At 41.9% G+C, this 20261-nt stretch overlaps 1 protein-coding gene across 2 annotated transcripts in view; it reads right to left on the minus strand.

Annotated features, from left to right (window-relative positions):
- The window catches only part of CACNA1D (calcium voltage-gated channel subunit alpha1 D), a 1365963-nt gene that overhangs the window by 349899 nt on the left and 995803 nt on the right, over positions 1-20261 (minus strand). For both annotated transcript variants that reach the window (XM_078661595.1, XM_078661596.1), the window contains 2 exons: positions 17809-17937; positions 4609-4674 (listed from right to left, as the gene is read on the minus strand). In XM_078661595.1, coding sequence (XP_078517721.1) covers positions 4609-4674; positions 17809-17937 — 195 coding nt within the window. The remainder of the gene's footprint in view (positions 1-4608; positions 4675-17808; positions 17938-20261) is intronic.

The following is a 20261-nucleotide window of genomic DNA, read 5'->3' on the forward strand; positions in this document are numbered from 1 at the left end:
TGGTGCCAAAAAATGACAGTGAGGGTTCAGTGTGCATCTGTGTTAATATGCACCACGCCAATAAAGCAGTTGAATGAGAAACACATCCTGGTCTACACATAGCAGACATGACCATGCAACTAAATGGTACCAAAGTCTTCTCCCGTCTTGACCTGAACAAGAAATAACCTGAACTCAAGTTAGAAGAAAACTGCACGTACATCACTACTTTTTCGACTCATGTTGGTTTGTTCAGATACAAAAGGTTGAGTTTTGGAGTGTTGTCAGCTGCAGAAATATTTCAGGATGCTATACGTCGAACAAATCAAGCTGTTATGGCTGGGGGCAATTCTTGCTCCCCATAATGGTCATCCCAATGCTCAAAGACACATTGTAGCCTATGCCAGTCGAAGCCTGTCTGACACTGAATGTGCCTATTTTCAACTGGAGAAGAAGTGTCTGGCTGTAGTTTGGCCCTATGAACATTATCATGTGTTTAAATATAGAAAAATGTCCCTATCATAACAGACCACCAAGCATTAATCACCATTTTTGGAAATCTGAAAGTTAAGATGACACTCACATTGAGAGGTGGGGTGTGTGTCTGCAAGAGTATGGCTTTGCAATTGTACACATGCCGGGTAAAGACCAGATCCCTGCTGATTACTTTTCATGAGTAACGCTGCACCACCTCAGTTCGACTTCCAAAACAGCGGAGGAGTGCATTAACTTCATTGCGAAATCCAGTAAGCCAGTAGCTCTATCTATTGAACAGATTACTGCTTCTACTAATGCGGACAAGAACATGTTCATCCTGAAAGATAACATTTCAGCTTGATCCTGGAAGAAAAGTGTTTGCCCTTTTTCTGATGATGTTGAATTTAAAATATGTAAAGGGTGAACTGTCCGTGACCAAGAAAGGTGTTGTCCTGAGAGGCTCAAGAATTGTCATACCTGAGAGCCTAAGACAACAGGTCATTGAACTAGCCCACGGAGGACATTGTGGCATTGTAGCTACCAAAAGAGCCCTAAGAGACCGAGTGTTGTTCCCGGGTTTAGATGAGTGGGTTGAGAGGGAACTAAAATAATGTCATCTTTGCAACTGCCTTTCCCCTAAAGTAACGCAGCATCCAATAACAATGTGTGACCTTCCGACACAAGTTTGGGAAAAAGTTGCTGTTGATCTTTTTGGGCGCCTAGGAAACAGACATCATCTCATCATAATCATTGATGAGTATTCATGCTTTTCTTTAGTAGAGGAGTTGTCATCAATAACTCATGACCAGGATGAATAACATCTTTGCAGCGTGGGGTATCCCTACATCCTACAAAAACATTATCATCTGCTTGTATATATTTTATCCTAAAGGAACCATTGATAGGTGCCTCCTAGGATAGAGCCTGTGAAAGCTTTCTTCTTCATTCCAGAGAACCTTTTCCCTTTCGAAATTCTGACATGTGTTAAGCTGAGTTCAGGAGCAAGCAGGTGTCTGTGGACGCCTCCACTATGAAAAAGTAAATGTGATACTTGCATCACTTATGTCACAACATACACAGATATATCATCTGACATAAATAATGTGTCCTACATATAATTTACAAAAATATTGTCCCATTTTGAGTAGATTTCCTAATATTAACTCCAACAGACAATACCTTTGCAGATATTTAGGACACAATATTTATGCCAGACGATTTCCAAACATATTTTGGTACCACACCTCCAATTCACGGCTTGTCAAAGGTTTCCTGCTGAGCTCTTCTACTATATTGTTACTACAACTTACTAGATGGATTGCTGGTAAATCAATTCTTTTGTTGACATTCGGTATTGATTCTTCACACAGAGGTCTTCGCCTTGCTGGTAAAAAATCTGAACCTGTTTTCCCTGCACGCTAAGATATATCTGTTTGAGTCTCAACCCCACTGCTCTAAACTTCAAAAGATGTCCATAGAGTTGAGATTCCCATGCTGACCAATTTGCATTAAAGTGACTGTCATGACAATGGGTCCCCTAACTTAGTAGCGAGGCATCCAAAAGAACAAGTTACTTACCTTTAGATTAGTATCTAACCAAAGCAGTACCTCCCAAAGGTAGAGGGGTTTGGCTAGGCCAAAACGCCTTGCAGGACTGAGCAAGCAGAGTTACTTTCACATCAGACCTGGCAGTAGTGGTTTATGAACGTATATATCAATGCCCACGTCGCAGACTGGCTGATATCAAGAACAGTCACCCCTCAAGCCAATTCCTGTGTAGGACCTTAGCCCTTGTGGACTGAGTTCCCAGGGCCACCAGGGGCTGCTTATTGGCCAGTGCATAGCAGAACTTGATGAAGAAGACTATATGTCTTGATAGGGTCCTTTTCTGCGCTGGCCTGCCCTTCTTTGCACCTGAGACGTCGATGAAGAGCTGATCATCTACTAGATGATCATTTCAATAGTCAATTTGAAACCTCAGCTCCCTCTTCGGGTAAAGGCAAAGGAGTATATCCTCCTCTTTCTAGGGATCAAATGGTGAGGAGGAGTGAAGAAGGCTAGTGAGGCGATAAATTGGTCCACATGGGATGGCATCACTACCCTAAGGAGGAAGGTCACCAGGGTCTTCAAAATCAACTCACTCTGTAACTGGAACCAATTTGTACCAGACTGATATAACTAGGGCAAAACCAGTCCTGAGTTGCTTTTATTCTAGTTCAGGGAGGACCTGGCTTGGCAGTTCAGGCTGGAGTGTTCTGACTAGAGCAGGTTCAAGACTGATGTGCATATGGTTAAGCCCAAACTGAGGTGACATAGTGTGCAAAATAACAATTTCAAGCATTTCGTATACTTAGTGTGTCACCCTAAGTGGGACAGGAATGCCAAGATGTGGGTCTGTGCACACTGTGTTACTGGAACCAAGCTGTACCCAGCTGATGAGCCCATAACTAGGGTAAACCCGGTTCAGGATGCCAGTTCAAGGAGGACCTGGCTTGGCATTTAGGGCTGGAATGTTCCGACTGGAGCAGGGTCAGGACTGCTTGAATCTCTGAGGGACAAGGGGAATGCTTGAAGATCTAGCTGGCTGATGTAGACAGGGAACTCTGCCACATACCAGGGGCCGCTGATCTCCACCTCCCCTAGGTGACTCCTCCAAACCAATAGCAAGACACCTGGCCAGAGAATGGTGTAAGAATGTAAATCTTCTGAATCTAAAGATGATAGATTAGAATGGGGTTGCATGATTGATGATGATCTACAAAGTGGGCTTGAAGACTTCCCTAATTAGTTTATCTTTTGTTGCCATTGCTCATGCTAACATTATGTAACGTTCTGTCCCTGCGTTCTTTCTTCAGTTTATATTGCAATTTTGTATTATGTTTTACTGCTGTTAAGCACTGCAAACTTTACTTAAATTGAAATATTTCAGACATCATACCCTAGCATGAAAAAAAACACTGAAGTGTATTTCCTCTAAATTCTTTCACATACTATTACGACTATATGTCACATCACCTCAATATATTCCAATAGCTAGTAGCCACAAGAACATGTTATATGATTGTTAGGGTGGCAGATGATCTGCCCTTCTTAAGATCGGAATGGCTGCAGGGTTGCCAGTTTGAGAATGATGTCACAGAGATAGACATCCTGCATTCTCCTAGTAATGGATCCCAAAATGCACACCTCCCATTCGGTGACATAGAGAGCAGAAAGTGAGCAGGCGTGTGGCTAAATATATCCCGACAGGCCGCTGTTTTGGCACAGCTGCCTTGAAATGCAGCCACATTTTACTCTTTTACAAAGATCACTATACTAGTCAGTATTGGTGGGTACGTACAGCTAGTCGGGACATTTTATCCTTTTTTGTGGGAGAGGTGGAGAAAAAAGAGGATGCCCAGGACTAGCATTGTAGACACATCTGTTCCCACACTGCAATGACTTTCCATTCAGTTCAGCAAAGCACGCACCACAGATTGGACTTTGTTGTCAATCGAATCAGGTAGTAAACACTTTGAAAGTGTTATAGTTTCAAAAGTATGTGTTCGATGGGAGTCAGAGTGTGAAAACGCTTACATTTGGAATAGTCAAGCTGTGAAAATAATTACCCCCTCCCCCCCTTTATTTTGCATGAGAATTCTTAACAGACAAGTTTCACATATGATCTGAAACGTGCTGAATGCCAGGATTTTTATTAGGAGTCATGGAAGGGGTCTTATTGCTGACGCATGGATTCGGGGAGTTGTAGATCAAAGACTCTGGCCCTCATATACAAAGATTCCTGTTAAGAAATCGTGATTTCCGACATTTAATGATTCGCAATTTGCCATTTCTTACCTGGAATGTACTAAAATGAATTCAGTAAAAGTGCACTGACTTTTACCAAATGCATTTATATTTTATGAACCTACCTATGTATTAATAGGCTGGTCACAAAATGCAGAATCATATTGGGTCGCAATTCAACCTACCACATTAGTATGCATGAGGTACTTCGCAAATTGCGAACTACTACGATTGGCTACATTCACAGGGATGGTGAAAATGCTCGGGCCAGCAGCCCAATTGTACAAATGCAGCCCAAAATAAAGCATGCAAACTTTCATGTTTTTCTGACTAGAAATATTTGTAAAATAGATTGTAAATAATTACCTGCATACCAATAACAGCATATATGAAAAACAGCATAGCTATCAGTAGAGCAACATACGGCAGGGCCTGAAAAAGAAAAGGACTCACATTAATTTGATAATTCGGTAATATTATTGGAAATTTTAGTAAATCTGATGTGGGCTTCAAAGAATGGCAATCTGTTTGGCTCCAGTGCACAGTCTACAGGCCTTGGAAATGTTGTATTACATATTAGAAAATAAATAAACTATTTCATACCATCAAGACTTTAAATAAATAGGATGCCTTCAAACATGCAAAATACATATGCTTTACCCCATGTCTTGAACTTGTAATTCCACCTGTTTATTTGTCTTACCTAATATTGCAGTTGTTTACATTTGTTTATTATTTTGCGTTTCGCAATATTTATTTATAGAGGGAGTAAAATAAAGAATAATTAGATCGATCATGCAGTAAATGTGTCAGAGCCTGATAGGACTGATTACATCAAGGTTTCCCACCCTTCGCTAGATATGATGATTCAGCATCCAATTCTAAGGGCAAATAGAATAATATTTATACTTCGAGGGTGAACTAGTCTACATAATCTTTTGGCAAGTGAAAAAATGTGAAGGCTGACGATCAAGGAGTGCTCCGTTAGCTGGTTAAGATGTCTTGAACAGCTATTACTGTAGAACTCTTTCCTGGTAATGACTTCCGCAATGGAATGACAACACCGTACACAACCATTTTAAACTGAATTCTCTACGTCGTGGGTCTCTGGAAGGGTCTTCTGTAACCAGAGAGCTGAGAGTGAACTTATCAGCCAACAAAACAGTACATGCAAATGTAGTTTACAGTTCCTGCTCTGGTACACCTTTCTTGGGGAGACTCGTGGTCAAAATGTTGTACTTACTGATGAGATTAATGCAGCTACAGGAGCAAAGAATCAGAAAGAACAAGCATTTGCAATGCAATCGATCTCGCCTTTAGCGCCTTATATGTATTTAGCTATACAGCACATTAGCCTGGGTGCTGAAACATCTCCTGTTCTTTAACATGGTGGAAAGTAAGCACCAAACTGCATGACAGCCAGGTATGGAAACACATGGAGAGAAATATTGCCTTTCAGCAGGAAATGGTGTAATCCAAAGCTCTGTCTTTAATATAAAATCAGGGCCTTCAGTGGTCATATCACTGAAAATACAAGATTTGAAAAAAATATTATTGTCTATGGGTGCTCGTGGAAGACAATTTCTATGGACTGGAATCTAGAGAATGCTAAAGTGATTCTGGTATTTTACTGACTTCTGCTGGTCGTTTTCTATCAAGAAAGTTAAATAGAGGCAGTTGCCAGAATTAAAATAAAAGTCGTTTCCTCAGCAGAACTGAGGGTCCTTTTTTATTAAGACAGTTAAATAAAATAATGTATTAAGACAGTTAGATAGAGGTAGTTGAACAGAAAAAAAGTCCCTAAGTAGAAGTAGACAAGTCCTAGGGCTGATCTCCAGAGCTCACAAACTACATAAGTATATACTAATATATAAGTATATACTAAAGTATATAGAAGAGGTCTCAAATGCTCGACCTAAAAAGTATTAACTAATGGCATAACATATTGCCACTTCTGGTAACATTGTTAATTTGATACTCCAAAAGGAATTAATATATGAATTTATTACTGTTTAAAGCACATGAGATAGAGTTCGCATAACCACGATATTGTAAGGGTGATTTGAATTCTGAACTTTCATGCTTAGGAGCAATCATAATACCAATAGTCTCTGTTACTGTGTTTAGAGTACAAAGGTAAGCAGTGACCCCCCTGAAAGCCTGCAGGAAGCTGGGCCAGCAAGAAGGTCAATGATTTCATTAAAATATTTAAATCCTACATGTTAAGAAGTCATAACAAATATATTGTTATAGGTGGTGAAGGACATCAATTTCATAAATAGGAGGATATCGCTTGGGAGTGTACTTATCTTAAAAACAAACTGAAATTGAGAATTGACAACACCGTGAGTGAGAGACCAAAAACAATGCCATATTCACCCTTCTTTTCATTGCAAAATCAGCCGTTTGTTGCAGTCCTTATAAGAGTCAAGATGAAAGATCACTCTTTTAGGTTGTACTCCACACAATCAGGGTCAGAGATTCCTATTTCTTCCTGGATATTTTCTCCCCTCGACGTCCTGACAGTCACTGCCCCCACCCCACTTGGGAGGATGTGCAGGTAGAGGGCACTTTTAATCTTTGGTGTGCTTCAAAGTGTGCCAGTGTCCCTTATATTTATGAAATCCTTTGGAACATTTCGCAAAAAAATGAAGGCTACTCTTACTGTTTTTGTTTTCTTACATATAACGATGATATTTATCGTCCTCAAAGTGGAGGTAAATTTGAATGCTACTACTGAAATGCTCCCCTCTTATATGCTTCGGTAGATGCTGGCACATGTCACAATGTCACAACAAACTGAAAGTGAAGAGAAACAAACCGGAGAACCTTCTTTCCTTTCACTGAACTTTATTGATGACGGAGTTTATGGCCGTTTCAACTTGGCTTAAACCCCAAACTAGTCCCTGTGGTTTAATGCGCTGGTTACAAAATGGATTATTAACACGTTTACCTTTAAATACCAGGTTAACTCCATTTCTAGATCTTGCATTGAGAAGCTTAAAATCTTGCTGCAATTGATAAATTTCTTCATCTTTTTGTCTCAGCTACCAATGTGCACATTTCATCAAGATCCAATTTTTGCAATACAGCTTCCCCTGGATTTTCCAAGGTACAACACAACTAAATTTAGCAGAACAGCGGATGGCGGCATTTTATTGGCCTTTAAACCACTGTGGTCCGGATATTGGCTTGTTGTTCATAATGGGGTTAAGCACAATTGGATCTGCATAGTTCAAAAGGAAATCTAATTGGTAAGCCATTCCACTTGATACTTGTGGTCGGATCTTTCTCTTAATTTATGTTCACATGGCTCTCTGCTGTTACTTCTCTTGTCCTCTTATGACATCTGATTTGGTGGGAGATAACTCTGTGCAATGGACCGGCCTCTAGAACAAGCGTCCACCTCAAACAACATAACCATCTGAAATGTAGATGTGTAACAAACCCCTGCTTATATTCACCAAAAAGTATACAGGCCAAGAAACATTTAGACATGCAAGTTCTTAACAAATATGGAATTAAAAATACAAATAAAATCACAACTTCATCCTTGTAAAATAGAGAAGGTAAGATAATCTGTAAGAAACAGACTGTGTCGAGGGAATCTTTAACACCAGTTTATCATTAATAACAGCTGACGCTAAAAATACAAAAAAATATGCCACCGGGCAAGAATATTGTATGAAAGATCATGCAGAGAGACTGCAGCCACATCTCTGCCCACCTGAAATACCTGCACTGGCTCCCCGTCAACAAGAAGATCACGTTCAGACTCCTCACCCACGCACAGAAGGCTCTCCACGACATGGGCCCGAAGTACCTCAACAGCCGCCTCACATTCTACACACCCACCCGCCAGCTCCGATCCGCCAGCCTCGCCCTCACCTCCATCCCACGATTTCGGAAAACCACCATCGGAGAAAGATCCTTCTCCTTCCTGGCAGCCAAGACATGGAACTCCCTTCCCACTCACCTACGGCTGACCCTGGACCATCTCTCCTTCAGGAAACAACTCAAGACCTGGCCGTTCAAGCAGTAGCGACCCCCCCACCCCCTCAGCGCCTTGAGACCCTTAGGGGTAAGTAGCGCGCTATACAAATTTTGTTGATTGATTGATTGAATTGTATTATTCTGCACGAAGAAGTAATGACTTTGAGAGAGACTGACTCCAGCATCAGCAATTAGAAAGAACAAGAAAGCAGGTGCCATAAAGTCCAAGTAAAAAAATAAACTCCTGATAAAATGCTTCCTGCTGGGTATCATAATATATTCAGGAAAACTGTTCTGAAGACTTCGAAGAATGAAAAGAGAACATTGCTCTGGAAATATTGGAGTAGGAATATTAGACAAATATCATTACACTGCTCTTACAGTGAAACATTTTGTAATCAGAGATAGAGAATGTTAGGCCTGGCATTTTTGGCGTGGTTCCCCCTAAATGTCTGCCCTCAGACCTCCTGTTTTTGCTGACTCTGTTTTTTCCTGGCCATAGGACTCTGGGCACTTTACCACTGCTAACCCGTTCTTAAAATGCATGTGCTCTCTGCCTACAACATGGTAGCACTGGCTTATACCCAATTGGCATGTTTAATTTAATTATAAGTCCCTAGTAAAGTGCACTACATGTGCCCTGAGCCTGTAAATTAAACGCTACAAGTGGGCCTGCAGCAGTGTTTGTGACACCCACTTAAGTAGCCCTTTGCCATTGCAGAGTCTGTGTGTGCAGTTTAAACTGCCATGTTGACATGGGAAAAATAAACCTTTTGCATATGTCACCCCTAGGGTATGCCTTGGATAGCCAAGAGGGCAGGGTACAGTTTATTTAAAAAGTTGGGAATGCACTTTTGAGTTTTACATGTCCTGGAAATGAAAAACTCAAATTCGTTTTTCACTACTGAAAGGCCTATCTCTCCCATAGGATACCATTGGGGTTGCCCTACTACATTTTTTAAGTTTAATTTCCAAATGGAATCTGAATTTAAAATCATAACTTATGATGAAGTCGCATTTTAAATTACAATTAGAAAAATACCACTTTGAGAAATTGACATTTCTTGGCTTAGCCATTTGGTGCCTGCATACTGTTTCTGGTCACATGACTGGATGCAGTTGGCAGTTGGGCTTTGTTTATTCCTCCTAGACAGCCAAACAAAATTGGAACTTAGGTGTGACTGGATGGGCCATCACTGGCAGGATGAGAGGAAGGAGCTGTGCCCAGCCTCACTTACACCTGATTAGGCTGTGTCCTGTCTCCGTGCAAAAGGCTTAACAACCCTGCATTGTAACTTCAGCCAGCTTGTAGACATTTGCAGGGGATGTAGGGAATTCCATGCACTTCATAGACTCTGTATAAAAGCTTCTCCCACCTTCCAGACCAGGGAATCAGTGTCAAAAAGCAGAACCTCAGACACCCCCACATCAGTACACTTCTGGACCTGTGGATACTCAGCCAGGAAAGACTGTTGTGCTGCTACAAGGACTACCACTCTGCTGGACTGTTACTCTGAAGGAGCTGCTACCTTACTGTTCTGACCTACTGTATGCTGTCTTCTTGCCTTGAGAGGAAGAATTGGACCTGTAATCCAACCTGAGCCCAGGACCCCAGAGAGACTCAAATAGCTAGTGTACTGGCCTCCTGGTTTGAGCCTCAGGGACATAGAATGCTCCCCGACAACCCCTGGACCCTTCTCCAGCGAGTTCCTGACTCCCAAGAGGTGACCCTAAGGTGCTGGACCATTGGTGTGGCTCAGCGGTCCAGTTTGCACCGGAACCACACCCCTTACACAGAAAAACATTGCGAACCGTCGGTCATACTCCAATTCTGCTGATTGGATTTTTGTTGTTTGGGTCCTGTTTTATTTATTAAATGAAGCTCTATTTTTCTAAACTGGTGTTTTTTGTGTGGTAGTGTCACTGTTTTACTGTTTGATGTGTTGCACAAATACTTTAAACATTGCCTCTCAGTTAAGCTTGACTGCTCTGTGCCAAGCTACCAGGGGGTGAGCACAGGTTAGTTTGGGGTTGGCTTGTGCCTTACCCTAACCAGGATTGTGTTTGCTGCTTGACCAGGGCTCACACCCCAGTCAATCAGTAACCCATTTTCTAGCAGGAAATTAATCCAAACATCTTTTCCAGTTGTCTGAGTGGACTACGTACATTAATGTTTAGCAGCCATGATAACATCACAACTTCCCTAAAAAGAATCTTCAAGGACGTGTTTTTGACTTAAGTGGTACAAAAGTAAGAGCTCGGGGTACTGAGCCTTTGTGAAAGAATCTATGGGCCAGATCTACCACGTTGTCATTTAGCGACTCGCAAATGCGCTCAATTGCGACTCACAATTTGCGAGTCGCTAAATGCCATGTACAACAGTGTCTGAGACACTGTTAGCGAATCCTAATGGGGTCGCAAATTGTATGCCTCATGCATATTAATAAGGTACTCGCAATTTGCGACCCCATTAGAAATGGCTGGCTCTCCCTGGTATGGTGGCCTGCTGGGCTCAGCAGGCCTCCATGTCTGGGACTGCTTTTAAATAAAGCAAACACAAGGATATGATGGACGGAGCGCTGAGACTTTTCAGGCAATCATCCCTAGTCACAGATCTGGATTGATTCTATCATCATTCTTTAGCTCACTTCGCCACCTCAGTTCAGACCCAGCAATACGCAAATCAGTCTTGATCGTGTCCCTCATGGGAACAGCCAAGCCCGAACTTCCAAGCCACCTCTTCCCTGAACCGGAAACAAGCATCCTGGGACCGGTCTGTGGGTAACACCCTTCATTTTAAATAAAGCAGTTATTTTTTAAATGCAGAGCGTTTTCCTTAAAGGAAAACGGGATGTATTTAAAAAAAGAAAAATGAAACATTTTTGTTTCATTTTTTAAGGGCAGGTAGTGGTCCCTGGGGACGCCCTTGGAATGCCCCTTACTAATAGTGACTCACAATTCCTATTTAGCGAGTTGCAAAAAAATTGTGATTTGCTAAATAGGGATTGTACATGGCCCTATTGGATTTTGCATGCGCAAACAGCTTGCAAAACAGTTTGCACATGCAAAATAGGGTCATACATCTGGCCCTCAATCAAATTAACAAATGGTTTGTGTGGTCGGTATCATTTCTAAAATTAAAATTATTATTCTTTTATTAAAACATGCTGCACTTGGAAAGCTGTATTTCAGATGTAATATTTACAGGTACCATTACTAATGAAGTGATGGGGCACAAAGACTGAAAAGAAAGCAAGCATGCATTGCTTGGTTTATATTCAATGGGAATATGAAGAGCAGAACAACCCACCTCTGTCAATGCTCAAAGGAGAGTCACGTATTCAATAATGCAACATATTTCTTCTAGTAACAAAATAAGATTATTTTCTTTATTCAAATGGAATTGATCAATAAACTTGCAACACAATATTTCATATATGATTTAATTTATTATATAAAAATGCTGTCATACCCCCAAAAAACCCTTCACACACTCTCAATCTCCATACATACCATACAATTAAAAAACATTGTTATGAAAACACTGTACCACAGCATAGTTTCAGAAGAAAACAGACTGTGTTTCTTCAGTTTGTACATTGATAGTTGCAGAACATGATTACATACAGTCCATCATTACTTCAAATTCCTTTTTTTAACAGGGGAAAAAATATCACAAAAATAATACAGTTGGATTATGACCTCCTGTCTGAAGAACTTGTAAATATACCAAGTCTTTTTTTTTAGATATGCTTTTATTAGCAGTTTTCTTAAAGTTATTCATAGTAACATACATATAGGCATCAACAGACTTACTTAGTATTACAATATAGATCATCCAGGTTCCTAATTATATCAACTCGGCAAGTGTTTACAACTTCATACTTGGTTGTTTATTCATATAACACTTGTATACTACACTGCTGTTTATTCAGTCATTCCTCTTTTGCTATATTTAAAATCAACATTCAGCATAGAAAGAGGTTGGGCCCACAATACCTGCGCTCCCCCATGTCCTGTTTTTGGCAGCGGTATCACCAAAGCATCTCTTGTTGACACCGGCAGTGCTCCCACTTCCAGGGCCTCCGCATATAATATTTCCAATTTAGGGGTCAATATATGTGCCATTGCTGAATAAAACTCCCCCAGCAGGCTGTGCGGTCCCAGAGTCTTACCCACGGCCATCTCTCTGATGGCTCCCCTTATTTCATGATTGTCACCGGTCCTCCCAAAGCTTCACGCAATTGGGGGTCTAACGTCCGTAGTGGCAGCGGTGACAAAAACTCTCTTATACCTCTCTTCTACCGGTACCGGTTTGGGGCCTCATATAACCTTTCATAATATGAACTAAATGCCTCATTTATTGCTTTAGGGGAGTATAAGCTCCCACCAGATGCAGATGTGATATGCGTGATGGGTGTCCCTCTTGACTACGGTCGCACTAGCCAGGCTAATAGTCTGCCCGCTTTGCCCCCCTCCTCATGTACCCTGGTATGGTATTCATGAAGGTCAAATTTTCGTAGCCTCTCCAATACACTGGTATACTCATTTCTGTTGTTGTCTCTTTGCTTATGTGTTTGTACGTCATTAGACACTTGGAGGCCCTGGTCATATAGGCGTGTTTTCCAACTGGGCCATTTCAGTCAGAAGTTCTCTTCTCAGATCCACTGTTTGTCCCAAGCAGTGCCCTCTTACCACAAACTTAAACGCCTCCCATTCCGTGGCCCCGAAGTCTGTCAAGTCATCATTATGCTGGAATTATTCAGTGATTGTCGCGTCGAGAGAGTGCTTAAAGTGTCCGTCCGTGAGGAGATTGGGGTTTAGCCGCCAAGTCGGGGTAACAGCCCGTTCCGCAACTGGTGGATGATAAGGAGTAATGGATTATGATCTGAAAAAGTATACTCCAGGTATTGAGAGTGCGTCACTGCCCCTGTTAAATGATCCAAACAGACAAACAGAGCTAATCTAGTGTGAAGATCATACAGATGCGAGTAGTAAGAATAGTCTCGCTGTGCGCCATGTTGTACCCTACAGACATCTGTTAATTCCCACTGTTTCAGCCAGTCGCCAAATCTACGAGCTAGTTTGGGACAGACGTTCCACACAATGGAGGGGTGAATCTATCCAGTGTGGTGTTCACCACACAGTTAAAGTCTCCCCCAAGAAATAAGTCAGTGGGGCCCAGAGCAGACAGTGGTGAGGACAATTTCTCCAAGAAATGAATCTGATCGTGAGTAGGCGCGTATATGCTTCCTAAAGTGATCTCCCATCCCAGCAGCCTATCCTGCACTAATACATATCTATTATTATTTTTTTTTTTTGCAAGACTTTTTAGCGCGAACTTGACCCGAATCCGAATTGGGTATCAGAGCGCTTTACATAGCACCAGTTACGTTACATGAGGACACACATTCATTTTTGTTAGGCACGGGGAGATTACGTGATTTGCCCAGAATCACAGGATGTTTTAGCGTCATTACCGAGACTCGAACCCAGTTCTCCAGGTCCGAGGTTGAGCACCTTAGCCGACTATTCTATACATGCATGTACAAGTTCAAATGGTACATTAGCTCTTATCCATGTTAATGCCCTGCTAGAAAAGGCAGAGAAGGTGGAAGCATGTATGTGGCCTCCCCACTTTCGCCATAATCTAGTTCCCTCTTTCACAGTTAAGTGGGTCTCCTGCAGCATAGCTACTTGCACACCCCTTCTAATGAGATAACTATGTATCCTATGGCTTTTGGCAGGTGATCCCATTCCTCTCACATTCCAGGATATGAATTAAATTTTTAGGTGCGTATCCTGCATGTTCAACTTAGGCATGTCTTAGAACTGTTCCACACCCCTCACCACTCCCCCATGCCCACCCCATGATGCGTCTGCACAAGCACCACTGGATATGAATAAACCCAGTAACCCAACAACTCCTCTTCCCTAGAGCAGCTTCGCAACAGCTGGCCACCCAAACTTGTGAAGTAAGTATAAAAATATAGAAATAGAAGGCGTCTAACCACATCATGGTAACAGGTGTCTATTTGGGGCATGATTCAAGATAAGTCGGCTGCTCTCCTGTCCTTGCCCAGGCCGCAGTGTAAGGCCGCTGCAATTCCACTACTATCAACGACTAAACCTCGTCTCCTTGCTGCCTGTTTATATCTCTTCCATCCGATATAGGTACTTTTTTCCGTTACATCATATCGCTCCCCTTAATCTCACCACCTCACTCACTATTGTTTCTGGTACTTTACACTTTGCCCTCCCCTTCTGCTCCGACTCCCCAACCATATCACCTGATTCTGCTAGCACCTCAAGTCTAGTTCATATCAGTGCATCCAGTGAGCCAGGTGGAACTACTGGGAGCCTCACTTCACTCCTCATCGATTCTCTAGTGTCAGAATGGTCAGTTCCATGGTCAGAGGATTCTGCTGTTTTGCCATCCTCTAGCGGCGTTGACATTACCTGTGCCACAGCCTTGAGAGCCGCCTTTCACTCCTGTGCCGTCTGAAAGGAAGTTGGTTTTCGCAGATTGAGATGCTTGGTGTTTCTCCGTAGCCTCCTCCATTGGGGCTTGGGTGCCACGTTCAGGCTATTGCATGGTTCCGGGGGCAGGGAGTCTGCCCTGTAGCTTTCCAACCATGGCTACGCCTCAGCTGGAGAGTCATAGAAATATGTATTCACTTCTAGCTATATGCAGAGCCGGGCCAGGAACTGCATTGAGTACTGTATACCATCCGCTCTGCGTACCTTTTTCACTTCCAGAAATGATGCGCGTTGTGCCTGCACTTTCTCTGTTAAGTCGGGAAACACCAACACTTTACTGTTGTGTATTACTTAAGGACCATGAGCTCATGAATGTTTGATTGTAGCATCTCGATCTACATAATACGGCAGTCATGCTACCACTGGCCGTGGGGCCACCCGGGCCCCAATGTCCGCGATGGGACCCTGTGTGCCCTTTCGAGTGCAAAGTACTCAGAAAGGGACCCCGGGGGAACTGTCTGCTGAAGCCATTTGTCCAGGATTGCCACCATATCTGTCCCTTCCGTGCCTTCCGCGATCCCCTCCACTCTAATGTTGTTGGGGCTGCTATGCCCTACGGCATCCTCGACCCGCCTCGACCCGCCTTTCTGTCACCCTATTGTTTAGTTCATTCAGTTGATGGGTAGTCTTCTTTTGCTCTGGTTGCACCTCTTCCAGGGCAAGGTCTACATTTTTCATCCTATGTGCCAGTCTGTGGTACTCTGCTTGCAGGATGCCCAGCCCTACCAAAACTGTCCTTATGTCCTGATGTAGGGTGGCTTTCGTGTCTGCTATGGCAGCCAAAATTTTGTTTAGGTGTGTAAGTATGGATTGTCCATGTTCCTCTACTTCCTCCATGTCCGTGTCTGCATTTCCCTGTGAGGATTCACCTGTTTCCAGTGGTCCACTCTCCTGTTTGGGTTAAGACTTCCTCATCTGTGTCCCTCAATTGCCTGCGTCAGCCGTGACCGACTCTAATGTGTGAACAGCAAAACTGCATTCTGTCCATTAACTGGTATTTTTGCATTTGTCACCCCGAGTGGGATGGGTATGCTCAGACGTGAGTCCCATGCTCTCCACACCACTGGAGTCAAACTATCCTGGCTGAAGACGGCTGATAGCCAGAAACCGGTCCTAGGATGCTTGATTCCGGTCCAGGAAAGACATGGCTTGGCGGTTCGGGCTGGACTGTTCCCATGAGGCACAGGGTCAAGGCTGATTTGCAGATGGCCATGTCTGAACTGGGGTGGTGTGGAGTGCAAAAAAACGATGGATTTAGGCCCAGATCTCTGTACTGGGGTGAATGTATGACATTGTTCTGCATTCTGTCCATCACCTGTTATTTTTGCATTGAACAGCAAAACACACAAGATGATAGATGGAATGTTGCACAATGGCAAAACATTCACCCCCAGTCACAGATCTGGGTTTAATCCATCGTTATTTGGCTCACCAAGCCACCCCAGTTCAGACATGGCCATATGCAAATCAGTCTTGACCCTGTGCCTCATGGCAACAGTCCAGCCCGAACTGCCAAGCCATGTCTTCCCTGGACCGGAATCAAGCATCCTAGGACCAGTTTCTGGCTATCAGCCTTCATCAGCCAGGATAGCTTGAATCACCGCCGCAGTTCGAGGACTCCTCGCCAGATGTAAGTAGCAGCAGCAGGGCTCGCTCGAGGTCCCTGCGCTGTGTCTTTCAGGATTTTCAGCCTGGGGCACAACAGGAGTCCTCACCGAGCGCCAGTAGCGGTCTCTATCTTGGCCACGGCTATATCTAGTTTTTCACGTTAATCGATCACGTCTTTTTGGTTACAGCAGATGTCTGCAGGTGCTGATGTGTGTTTCCGTACAAAGCAATCAACAGAACGCACACCATACTCAGGAAAAACACTGCTCAAATAAACTCAGGGTAGGGGCAGCCCAGAGATATCTGATTTCTTTAAATGAATTCAAATGAAGAAAGAATGGACTTCAATTCTACAGGAGGGCAGAAACGCAGTTTGTTGATCGCTTTGTACCCAAATGTGTGTCGCCATCTGCAAACATCTATGGAGGATCGAACAGTATGTTCAAGTTGGAAAGCCTGTATTTGAACTCAGTTCTCCAGGTTCCACAGTTGAGCACTTGGTATGCAACACATTGCTTGCTATGGAGATCCCGAAAGATCACATTCTTCAAATAGCTCAGTCTAGCTGTCCAATGGTAGAAAGTATCACTTATCAGTAAAGTGCTGCCTGCAACTGCATGCATAGCTCTAAAGAAGACCATCTTGTAGGGGCTAAGATCCATATAAACACTAATTGACACTCCTCACATAGCTGCAAATATGTCACGGTGAATGAGTTGAAGATGCACAGTCACCACTAATATCCTAATCAGTGCCAAAAACCATAGCATGCAAAAACTTGAAAGACTGCCATGTAAAATGAACTCAATCAAAGAGCAAATAGGTCTGGCTTAGAAGTGGAAATATATTTTTATTGCCTGGTAAATATGTGTGGTGGATTGTGCCCGGTATTGTGGGTGGGAGTGTGAGTAACTTCAAGAATGAGGCAATTGGTGGAAGAAGGAATGCATCAGTGAAAGGATGAGTGATCTTGGGCATGGGTGTGGAGTGATTGAGTGCATGGATTGAATCATCCATTCATCCACCCACTGACTCATTGTTGTAGTCATATATACGTCCATCCACGATAAGATACACAAAATAACCAATTAACAATAAAGAAGCAAGTTGAGATATGAACCAGACATATTGACTTTGCAAATGCTTGTTGCTTATGGCTACACCATATACTAATAAGCCGCTCTTAGCTTGTGGCCAATTATGGAGATATTATAAATCTATATTAGGAGATATTAAGAATGTTTGCTAAACAAGTAATCAATGATCAACAAGGAAAAATAGGTGGATTGGTGAGGAGAAAGACAAAAATAGAAGGGAATAGGTAATACATGATTGCAGTAGAAAGTTGGAAGAAAGTTGGGATGGTCAGGGCGCAAAAAAGACGAGACAGAGATGACTATATGACATGCATTATCTCAAACTTGCCTGAAAGGATTTAATGAACGTCCACAATAATGTTCGGATTCCTTCTCCTCTGCTCAGAAGTTTTACCAATCGCATAACCCGGAAAAGACGAAAAAATGTGATGGAGATTCTAGCGCTGTCTTCTGAGCTCTGGAGGGTATTATATAGAGGCCAAACCAAATGAAAAGCAGAACAAGCAAAACATTCAGAAAGAAAACAACAACGAATGCAACGAGAAAAAGAATATAAATTAACAAGCTTTACGCCGTTTTGTGTGATTAGTTGCACTTCTCCGCATTAATAAAGAGCAGGTAAAACATGCTTTGAAATCAGACCTTTAAAATGCAATCCAACAAGCACATGCATAGCCAAAGTGCATGTTTTGAACTTTGTAGAAAATGTTTTACTTACCTGTAATTGTTTATTACCCTAGCTCTATATTGCCATTGACTTTCACCACTTTGAATTAGTTCTCAGACATGGGGAAGTGAGCAAAACAACAATTCTAAAATGGGGATCCAAATATTTCCTAATTCCTTTTTGAAACGATAGAGGATCTGAAAGTTGCCCGCTAGATCTAAACATCTCACTGCTTATTTTGCCATAACTTGGTAAGAAAGGTGGGGTGTTTGGGTCTTGGGTTTCCCAACGTGAATATGAAGTGAAGGCTGATACAATTACACCTAATTATTTTGCATGCTCTCTTGTTGTGTTCACTCACTTGCTAATAATAATAGTACTAATACTACCACTAATAATAGTATTAATAAAAAGTAGTGTCTGTTTTGCATCTACCATAGGCTTGCAAATGTATTTATGTTTATCTAAGCACATGCAGTAAGTTTTGTTGATTTTATCAATTGACATTTGGTGTTATTCGCGTTTCTACAGTTAATGGGTTGTTACTGGTTGTTCATTAGTTGAGTTAGTGAGATTTCATAGGTTTATGGTGGCAAGTAAGTATTTGTTGGGCCCACAAGGTGAGAGAGAGTGTAATCCATGACCGGGATCCAACAAATTCTATGATGGCTTGTTTAAATGTTGCGATGTCATTAGTACAACACTTGACTTTTTCATAAACTTCCGTTTCGCTCATGGAAATCCCCAGATGTTTAAATTGGCATTGCCTATTTGATATTTTAATGTCTGTTTCAGAAACGTCAACTGTATGGTAATATTTATGCTACAGATGTATCACGTATTAGAATGAATGTTTTTCCCCTCACGGTTACAATTAGAATTTGTCTTTCGGTGGTTATGTTACCAAAAAACAGCCAACCACCTGCAGCATTAAATAATAAATAGTTTTTAAGGCACTGAGCTACAAGGACTTGTTTAGTATAAAATCTCATCTATGCGATCAACAATTGATAGTGGTGAGAATACTGTAGTTATGCAATGTTATCCACCTGGATATTGTGTGATTGCAACGTGCACTCTGCTTATTGTTTCAACAGTTTGCCTGGTTGAAACAAAGGGATGTTTTTTCGGATGCATTCTCCCAGAAGCTCTTAAGGTGTGATTCTGTGCATAGCATACAAAATTTATGAATTAAAGGAAACAAAAGTAACTCAGTAGGTGCAGTACTTAATGCAAGCCTGATGGGCACTTGGAATATCTTTTTCCTTGGCTATCTGCCATTATTGAACATTGGGGACGTCTCAGTGAGTCTTCCCTGTTAACTTTGAAAGATAAAGCTTATTGTGTGATGCCCAGACTATCCCAGCGAGGAAGGAATCAGTATCTAAAACGCAACTTGTCAAGGTATTTACATATCGAGGGCCCGATTCACAGAATGAACTTAAGACTCAATCCTAAACTTACTGCTATTTTGGTGTTCACAGAATGCACTTACTACTTTTGACATTCACAGAATGCACTTACTACTTTTGGTATTCACAGAATGAACTTACTACTTTTGGTATTCACAGAAGTTAGGATTTTGTCTTAAGTTTGTCTTAAGACTTAAGACAAACTTAAGACAGACTTAAGACAGACTTAAGACAGGCTTAAGTTAGGATTTTGTCTTAAGTCTGTCTTAAGTCTGTCTTAAGTTTGTCTTAAGTCTGTCTTAAGTCTGTCTTAAAACAAACTTAAGACAAAATCCTAACTTCTGTGAATACCAAAAGTAATAAGTTCATTCTGTGAGTGCCAAAAGTAGTAAGTGCATTCTGTGAATACCAAAATAGTAGTAAGTTTAGGATTGAGCCTTGAGCCCGATTCACAGAACTAACTTAAGACAAAATCATAAATTTACTACTTTTGGTATTCACAGAAGTTAGGATTTTGTCTTAAGTGTGTCTTAAGACAGACTTAAGACAAAATCCTAACTTAAGTCTGTCTTAAGTCTGTCTTAAGACAAACTTAAGACAAAATCCTAACTTCTGTAAATACCAAAAGTAGTAAGTTTAGGATTTTGTCTTAAGTTAGTTCTGTGAATCGGACCCCTAGTGTTTAAAGTTATAAATGGCTGG

Source organism: Lissotriton helveticus, chromosome 9, assembly GCF_964261635.1.
Source record: "Lissotriton helveticus chromosome 9, aLisHel1.1, whole genome shotgun sequence".
Taxonomy (NCBI): domain Eukaryota; kingdom Metazoa; phylum Chordata; class Amphibia; order Caudata; family Salamandridae; genus Lissotriton; species Lissotriton helveticus.